Source organism: Rhamphochromis sp. 'chilingali' (genome assembly GCF_963969265.1).
Source record: "Rhamphochromis sp. 'chilingali' genome assembly, chromosome: 4".
Lineage (NCBI taxonomy): Eukaryota > Metazoa > Chordata > Actinopteri > Cichliformes > Cichlidae > Rhamphochromis > Rhamphochromis sp. 'chilingali'.
Genome location: NC_137948.1, coordinates 39,718,950 through 39,728,461, shown reverse-complemented (window position 1 = coordinate 39,728,461; position 9,512 = coordinate 39,718,950). Strand labels below are relative to the sequence as shown.

The 9,512-nt window shown below is 39.5% G+C and overlaps 1 protein-coding gene across 1 annotated transcript; it reads right to left on the bottom strand.

Moving 5' to 3' along the window:
• Nucleotides 1-2,278: 2,278 nt before the first annotated feature.
• On the bottom strand, nt 2,279-9,239 carry LOC308394809 (B-cell receptor CD22-like). Its single transcript, XM_080879354.1, has 13 exons — nt 9,132-9,239; nt 8,949-9,028; nt 7,700-8,077; nt 7,405-7,614; nt 7,020-7,280; nt 6,155-6,412; nt 5,780-6,040; nt 5,380-5,640; nt 4,273-4,536; nt 3,177-3,437; nt 2,949-3,030; nt 2,800-2,863; nt 2,279-2,444 (listed from the first exon to the last, which is right to left on the bottom strand). Exons 2-13 carry the CDS (start codon nt 9,007-9,009, stop codon nt 2,346-2,348), a joined length of 2,460 nt encoding a protein of 819 aa, XP_080735480.1. The 5' UTR covers nt 9,010-9,028; nt 9,132-9,239; the 3' UTR covers nt 2,279-2,345.
• Between the last annotated feature and the right edge of the window lie 273 nt (nt 9,240-9,512).

Genomic DNA, 9,512 nt, shown 5'->3' with positions numbered 1-9,512 from the left:
TGCCCAGTTAAGCAAAAGTCAGCAATCCCTAAGCCAACACCGGTGGCCTTGTGGAAGTAGAAGATATAGGGCAGAGAGTCTACACAGTCTTGTAGTCTGGGAGAGTATTTGTCCCAGTTTTAGCCTTCGAGCTTCTGGCTGGTGAAGGAAGGCCAAATGAACATAGTGACTGATTGATTTATCGATAGAGAGAGTGTCTGTCACTGGTCCCAATTCTAGAACTGTGAGCTTCTCCATGATTGAGTCCATATTGCATTCAACAATCACAGTCTGATTGCTCGTGGCTCTACCCACCGTCAATCATGCCGGGCAGCCTTGTGGGATTTTGAGCAGCTGTAACCGCTTTGTCGATAAGCCAGGGCTGTGCCAGTTCCAATCAGCAGGAACGCTGTTATCAAGGTTCTGAAAAATTTTCTTCAATGTCCTCCATTGAGAGCGTTACTAGGCACGTGAGATGCCACTTGTTCCAGCGAAAGATGGTCGTGTATCTGGCAGCCAACGTTCCTGCAGGACGATCAGGCTCCTCCACACCCAGATTTCTCAGGTGTCAAGAAGCGTTTAGAGACCAGTTGATCAAATCCATAATTCCTTGATTTTTAAAGAACAAGGCAAAGAGAGTCTATGACAGTTAGACGAAACGAGACAAAGACAATACAAGCCAAGCAGGAAGATAAGGGAGGGAGAGGAGACAGGAGAAAATGCAACCATCTCTGCCGTAAGCCAAGAGAAGTATGTCAGTCTTGATGCCAGTTGCTCTATCGCTGCCTTTGGCCAGGTTATTATACCAGCAGGGTACCTGATCACGGGAAGGGTGTAGGTGTTAACAGCCCAGAATTTTCTTGCCGTTCAGCTGACTCCTCATGACTTGCCTGACGATCTGTAGATACTTGGTAGTTGCAGCTTTCCTAGCGGCCTCTTCATGGTTCAACGATACTCGTATCGATATTGAACCGTTCGATACAGTGCTTTTGGTTCGGTACGCATATGTATTGAACAAAACAAAATCTTTAATTTATTTTATCAACTTTTCTTCTGACAATGCTGTCTGTGTTGAGAGCTCAGTGGATCTGCGTTCGACTGCTCCGCCTAGGCTGCACTGTCGAGCGCAGATCCACTGAGCGCAGCACAAACTAGCAAGACAGAAGCTAAGCTCGTTGCAACATGGCAAATTGAACCTCCCCCACCCTCATTCAGATCTGGCCTTTGAAACTATTTTGGTCTTCATGTGACGTATGACCCTGAAGGTAAGCGCGTCATGGACAAAATGAAAAACAGTATGTTGGATGTGCCACGCAATGCTCAATTACATGGATGGGAACTACTGCGTTAGCACAGTTTGCTCGTTAACGTGTTGGCCGTCCAGCCCCACGCATGGAGCTCGTTAACGGAGATTTGCCGTGTTGTGGCGTTAACGTCATTTTAACAAGATTAACGCTGACAGCACTAGTGGGAACACAACGAATATGACTGCACATTTACGTCGACATCATCCTAGTGCAAAGACAAGTGGAAGCAGACAAAAACAACAAGCACGCATGCTACAAACTTTACCCGAGTCATTTAGACAGCCGTTAGCACATGATTCTCCTTATGGGGACCTGATATGTTTAATATGCTGCTGAGAATATAGCCCAGAAGAAGCGTATAGTATAGCTTTTATTTTGGAAAGAGCCATTTCTCTGTAATAAACTCTCTTTTCCAAAGATGAGTGATTTCTCGATCAGATAGATTTATTTTTTTATTACTTTGTTGTTTCAGCAACATTAAATTTAAAAACTGTACTTTTGAGTTAAAATATATATTTATAATTTTAATAAATGACAAATTAAAAGAGCATGAACATTTTTTTGTATCAAAAAAATACCAAACCGTGACACCAAATTATCGAACCGAACCGTGAATTTTGTGTATCGTTGCACCCCTAATATATATCTATATATCTATATATCTATATATATATATATGCTCTGATATGATTTCATTCTAAATTTGCTCACTAGTGTTTGAGCCTGACGTGCTCTCCGTGAGGTTTAATTATTGTCACATTTGTGTTAAAATATTGTGTGTAAGCTGATATATTTTTCTCAACTGTGCAGGACAGTTGAGTTTGGCTTTTTATTCTTGTCTGCGGTCTATTAGTTGCAAGACTGACACACTTTGTAGAGTTATATTGGAATGTGAGAAAGGGAATGGAATGTCAATGAGGAGAGATGGTTAGGATGAACTGAACACTATTTATTCATGAACTGAATTCCTTCAAGCAATCTGGTGACTGGACTCTGATGGCCGGTCAAGGCTGAACAGATTCCCAGCGGTGACAGGAATTAGGCAGGACCCTCCAGAGTCTAGAGGCTGGTGGTGGTGATGAAGATGCAGGCTTGACTGGAGCTCTGAGTAACATGGGAGAGGCAGAGATGGGGCGGAGGTGGGTTGCACGAAGGAGTCTGCAAGGGAGAATGACAGATTAGCAGTGAGATTTTAAGAAACGTGGAGTGGATGGTAATTGGCTTGAAGAAAGCAACCAGAGAGATACTTTGACTAGACCTGTGATGTCAGCAATGAGCTTGACAGTGTGGGAAAGTGGAAGGAATGAAAAATGGAAACTAACAACCAAGCACTCTGGAAGCGGACAGATATGTGTTTACAGATGTCATCTAAGCTTATTTTACCATAAGTTCTATTTTACGTCTTAGAACTTAAAAGCTATTCCACACAAGGTTTTCCAGAAAGCTTCCGGAAACGTTTTACAGAAAGTGAAGCAGCAGCATTTACTTTAAAGCAAGTAATATTTCCTGTCACCTGTTCACTGGTATCCAGTTCCTCTCTAGGCTCAGGCTGCTGCTGCTTTGAGGATCTGTTTTTTCTAGTTGGGATAATGATTAAGTGTTAAAGAAATTACAAACTTAGCGAAATGACAATACAATAAATGGCACATAAGTTCCACTCACATGATCCATAGGATGACCGAGTATAAGAGTATAAGACCCAGAAGAATAGCAGGGACTATGACAGCTGTTAATTTCCATGCTCCTAAAAAAGTGATCAAGTGAATTAGGGTGGCACTTTTAAATACTAATAACTAAGCCTGAACTAAAATGAACCATAACCAAACTCAACCAAATGAATAGAATACACAACTACAGGATCAGATATGAGACAAATCAGATTTAACTTACTTGATACAACAGTCAGCTGTAAGGTGGAGTAATGATGCCCTCTGGTGTTCTGTGCAACACAGTAATAACTCCCGCTGTGTTCAGGTCTGAAGTCAGTGATGGTAAAGTTCTGTCCAGAAGTTTTAGGTGACTCTTCATCCTCCTTGTACCAGGTGTAATTAGCTGCTGGGTTAGCATCACTGCTACAGGTCAGAGTGACTGAACTGCCCTCCACTATCTCAGCAGAGGGACTCACTGACACAGAGGGAAGCTTTGGAGCATCTGGAGGAGAACACAGAGCGGACCTGTACTTTTAACAATACAGTTTCAACCCACTTTTTCCACACACAATGCATGACAATAATATTGGGAGCTGATTGTGATTGTTAAGTAAACAGGAAAGCTGATGTTGTTCAGGTCATTAGTTCTGTTTCGCTTTGTCTTTCTAATTTTTTTGTAAGCTGTACAAAGTTGCCTCTTGCTTCAGTAACTGCTGTTATGCTGTTTACTCATATATTAAAATATATTATTTTAAAATATGAATATTAAAATATTAAAATATTAAAATTACGAGAAAGTGTTACACTCCGTCCTTTGCACTAAGTGGTCACAAAAGCTTTATTTTATTAAGAATTTCTTCCCTGGAAGGCTGTATTTTGCTACCTGTTTGTCTACCTGTCTTGATTTATCAGTATGTAAATCACCAATTCCATCTGACTTTTTCATATTATAAAATAACTAAAATTACATTAAAATAGAATCACTTTTAAAATGAATTCAGTAATTTGACATCATTTTATTGCTTACTCCCGTGATATGTTGCTCACACAGAAACTCCCTTTTGATCATGTAGTGGAGTAAGCAACAAAGCTGATGGAAGACCAAGTAAAGCAAATGTTAACATAATTTAAAGCACCAAGTGAAAGTTTTCTACCCTGCTTTCTAAATCTGGGACTCTCCAACATTTTGACCTTAGAACTGAAGAAGCCTCTTGGATGAGGGGTGAAACGTCTTCAAGCAACTTAAAGAAGTCCAGATGCTTTTCTTTCCAAGCTCCTTAGACTACGATGACCTGGATGACTGAGAACCTTCACAGAAATAAGCCTGTTTCACTCACATGTCACATTAATGGAGATGTTGTATGTTGGCGATGAGACCCCCAGCTTGTTCTCAGCTGTACAGTAATATTCCCCAGAGTCAGAGGACTGGATGGAGCTGAAGATGAGCTGTGGTTCTTTAATGAGAGGGGTTTGATTGTTCGTCTTATACCAGGTGTATTTAGCTGCTGGGTTAGCATCACTGCTACAAGTCAGAGTTACTGAATTGCCCTCCAGTATCTCACCAGAGGGACTCACTGACATAGAGAGAGGCCTTGGAGCATCTGGTAGAGAAAGAACATAGATTATATGCATGTTATTAGTTTCTGCAAAGGTTTATTATTGATTATTGATCAAATCAAACAAATCTGTGAACCTAATGGTTACACTAGTGTACACTAGTGTTTTTCAAGCTGTTTTATGTGTAAACAGAGAGCTAATATGATAATTTAGTTTAAAGTTGCTTAATATTTAAGGTTGTGGCTTGTGTCTATAAAAAAAATGAATGGGGTCTGCCTTGATATAATACAATAATACAAATCTCTGTATGAGACTTGTACACAGCTATCAAGCAAACCATTGATTGGGTAATGTCATCTATCATCTGCCATTCTTAAGCGCTTATCTAACCACTGGAGATGGTCCCAATTCAAACTGGGTAAGAGAACATCATCATCAGAGAGGGAGTACAGCTGTACAGCCCTCACATGCACCCATACCTTCAATTTAGAATTGCCTGTTAACGCAACAAGTGTGTCATTGTACTCTGGGAAAACATGTAAACTCTGCAGGAAGGTCCAAGCTGGGCAAAGGTGCGAACCCAGAACCTCCCTGCAGTGTCTAACAGAACAGAACATAAACTATCTTAGTCACTGAACTGCTACCTTGCCACAACACAGAATCATCCCAGACAAATGTATGATCATAAATTGAAGTCAGTGATGATAATGATATTAAAATGTTATTAAAATGTTATATTAAAATAAATTTACTTTATTTAGGTCAGCTGCTGAACTGTAATTATAAAGCAGTTTGAGCTGCAAACTGATAATATTGGCAAATTCATAATGAGATAAAATATTGACAATAACTAGCTGAATGTTGCTTTTAAACACTGTCTGACTTACATGCCACATGGATAGAGATGTATTTAGGCGTGGAAGTATTCACTTTGTTTACAGCTTGGCAGTAATATTCTCCAGAATCAGTGGGCTGTATGGAGATAAAGGAGAGCTGTGGTTCTACAACGAGAGGTGTTTGGCTATTCTCCTTGTACCAGGTGTAGTTAGCTGCTGGGTTAGCATCACTGCTACAGGTCAGATTCACTGAATTGCCCTCCTGGATTTCACCAGAGGGACTGAACAACACAGAGAGAGACTTTGGAGCATCTGAGGGAGAAAAAAAGAGAGGTTAGTATTAGTTCCTGCAAAGACTGAGTTATTCACTAAATCAACTCCATGACTGCTCAACAAGCTGCTCAGTGAGGAGATTTGGATGGTTATGCATAAAGGTGAGTGAAGAACTTACATATCACAACAATAAAGATGGATTCAGATGTCGTCCTCCCCAGGTGGTTCTCAGCTGCACAGACATACTCTCCAGAGTCAAAGGACTGGATGGAGGTGATGGAGAGCTGCCGTTCATTAATGAGAGGTGTCTGATCACCATCCTTGTACCAGAAGTGGTTAGCTATTGGTTTAGCATCACTGCTACAAGTGAGAGTTACTGAGCTCCCCTCACTGATTTCATTAGAAGGACTCACTGATACTGAGACAAACTTTGGGGGATCTGAGAGAAAGAAAATGATTCAATTTGTTAGTATTTCAGGGAAATAATGAGGAAGTAATGCTCTCAGTGAGAGAGATTTCTGGACCATCTGATGTATAAATTAGTTTCACTCACATTTCACATGAATAGAGATGGTGTCAGATGTCGCCCCCACGCTGTTGTAAGCTCTGCAGCGATACTGTCCAGACTCTGATCGCTGGATTGAGGTGAAGACAAGCTGTGTGTCTACACTTTGAGGTTTATTGTTATTCCCCTTATACCAGGTGTATTTAGCTGCTGGGTTAGCATCACTGCTACAAGTCAGAGTTACTGAATTGCCCTCCACTATCTCACCAGAGGGAGTCACTGACACATTAACAGGTTTTGGAGCATCTGAAGGAGAAGATATGAGGATGAATCAACTTCACGGTGTTTGAATCTAAATCTGTTCCTCATGCAAAAACTTTCAGGTCAACAAATGTGATTTCTGTGATGCAGATATATTCCACTGTGGATTTCAAATATGATGGCAATTAAAGGGAAATCTTATAACACGCAAAGATACATTTGTGTTGTATTGAATGCAGTATGTTGCATAACTATGACTAAAAGCTCTGTAGTTTGTTTTGTGTATGCTCAGTTTGGCAGTGAAAACATTGCTGCCTCTATGTGTTTTGCGTAGATCACTAATGACAGATCATGCCAGAAACAGAAACAAGAAAACCGATGTGAGCAAAAAGCAAAATGAGCTGGTTCCTTTTTTTTTAATTCTTATGGTAAATGTTTTGTTGCTTTCATAAAGCATAGAGACATTTGACCAGAAACCCTTCAGTAACTGAATCATTCAGATGAAATATTAATGGGTTGTACAGTAGGTTTACACAGCAATCGCCTTTCAATGAATTGAATGTTTAATATTTGATGATAGAAAAACAACTCAGGAGAGATGGAATAAAGTAAACGGGTTCAAGCAAACTGTTATTAAAGTTGATTTACTCACATTTCACGTTAATAAAGATGGACTGAGATGCACTCCTCCCCAGCTCATTCTCAGCTGTGCAGTAATATTCTCCAGAGTCAGAGGGCTGGATAGACGAAAAGTCGAGGACCGTTCCTTCACTGATACGTGTTTGGATGTTTCCCTTGTACCAGCTGTAATTAGCTGCTGGGTTAGCATTAAAGCCACAGTTTAGAGACACTGAAGTTCCTTCCTCTGCTTCAGCAGAAGGATTCACTAACACATAGTAAAGCTTTGGAGAAACTGGAGGATAGGAGAAAGTTTAAAAAGAGGGCTTTAAACATAAGGTGGTCTTTTTTTATTTTAAATCTTGACATGTTTTGTATGATTTTAGGATTTTTATAGTGACACTGTGGAGTAAACTCACACACTGCAGCAGAGCGATAACCCTCATGTCCTTTAACAGCACAGGAATAGCTGCTGTCATCACCTCCAACAGAGACTCGCAGAGATGTTTCTTCCTCTATTTTCTGTCCATTTTTGTACCAAACATATGATGGAGGATCAATTACATCACAGCTGCTGTGACACTGCAGCTCTGTGTGGCTTAACAATCTTCTCACCTTCACCTGTAAATCTGGATTTGTAAGGAAGAAACAAATAATCCTCATTTTAAACTAAACCACCAAACAAAACAGTAGAATTTTCAATGAAAATCTTACCTGTGACAGTCAAAGTGACTCCAGGTGAACCAGTATAACTTCCATCAGGCTGATTTGTTACGAATCTGAACTTGTACTCATCAGAGTCTCTCTCTCTCAGGTCTGTGATCCTCAGAGTGCAGTCGTTCTCATGAAAGCGGTACTCCGCTCGGCGCGAGTACGGCGCGTATGTTTTCAGATCCAACGGTTCATCCTTGTTTTTTATAAACCAAAGTCTTTTTTGAACTGCAGTATTCATATTGTGTCTTGTAGAAGGGTAACTGTAGCTGCAGCCTATGTCCACTGTTGATTTTTTCAAGGCGCAGATGTGAGTGGAAGTGTAAGTCACTGACCAACCATTCTGACCCAGTACCGCTGTAACACAGAGCACATCAGACACTACAGACACAATCACAGTGACATTAATAATGGAAACGTTTGTACGAAGTGTCTTTAAAATGAAATGCAAGTCATTGAGACAAAGCTTTCTCTATATGAAAGTTAATATTTTATTATGCACTTTGACTGCCATGTTATTATTTATGTTCAACACTTTAATAATTAAGTTTTATATTGATGTACACACAACTGTGTGCTTTTCTGTAGTTTTGTATATATTTATAATTGTTTGTTATTTCTCCCTGCTGTCTTACTATTTATATTTTATTCATGCACAGTTGCCATGACAATAAAGGACTATTCTATTTTATTCTGTTCTATTCTAACAAAGAAAAGGTGTTGACTAAGAAAGGCATCTGTAATTTTAACCTAAATTCAGATTTAATGTGCATCTTAATTATTGTTAGTGTGTTAAAATGCTCGTGTTTCAAACAGTTTACTGTGCAATGAGACTGATGATAAGTTTCATAGTAAACTTTATAAAATGCAGAACAGAAGTGCTGCTGCGTTTGCAGATCTCTGAGAGCTGCTTTACTAGAAACCAAAAGGAGAATAGAAATTGAAGAAATTGAAGTGAAGATGTTTGGTTCCTGTTTTGTTTTAGTATAGAGACACCGTAACTAAATACTTCAAATATACTACTATCAGACCCACTTAGAGTTATTTCAAACAGCAATGCAGTTTTTATGCAGTCATACACAACAGAGACATGTCGAGATAAAAACATCCTGAGATGCTGATGGTGGGAACATTTTAATAATCTGTGGAAATGTCATGATAAACACACTATAACTTTTAATATCATATTATAACTTTAAAACAAATGTCACTCTTTTAGCTTCCTTCATTGTAAAAGTTAGTTATTCAGTACCCGATGCAGTGAGAAGCAGTACAAATACAAATTCAATCCTTGCTGCTGCAGTTGCACTCATGGCTGCTCCTCTCTTCTGTCTGCGTGACAGAAAATTATATCAGCAAAGAGTTTAAATATTGTATTTTCCAGTCTGCAAAAACACAATAAAAATAAAGATATAAAATAGTAACTTCTACTTACCATAGAAAAAGATGTTGTCTTTAAAAATCATGTCCCTGTTGGGAAGCACAAGACCGAAAAGTAAAACTGTCACACTTCCTTCTTTTTCATGTGATTTTTTCAGCATGAAGCATGAATAAGGATGAAGCCATTACATCTGGGACTGAATGCTGTTGTTTTCAAAACCACATACAGCCCTCTAAATGTGTTATATTAAAGCCTGAGGGACTAATTTTGTGGTGTTTTAATACCAAAAGTAGCACAAGAAGTATGGGGGTGTGCTCATGCATCTAATGGCTAGCTTAATCACATGTGCTCCACCCCCTTGTGTCATAGGTCGAATGTAATCATTGAGACACGCCTCCGGTCCCTCTGTTCCCCCACCTTTTTCCAACAGTGTCA

Coding starts and splice junctions, on each gene's coding strand:
- LOC308394809 (XM_080879354.1), bottom strand. CDS start 9,009: ATGAGTGCAACTGCAGCAGCAAGGATTGAATTTGTATTTGTACTGCTT. Junction 7,281..7,404: donor TTATCGCTCTGCTGCAGTGT/GTGAGTTTACTC, acceptor CCTATCCTCCAG/TTTCTCCAAAGCTTTACTAT. Junction 6,413..7,019: donor CATCTTTATTAACGTGAAAT/GTGAGTAAATCA, acceptor CTTCTCCTTCAG/ATGCTCCAAAACCTGTTAAT.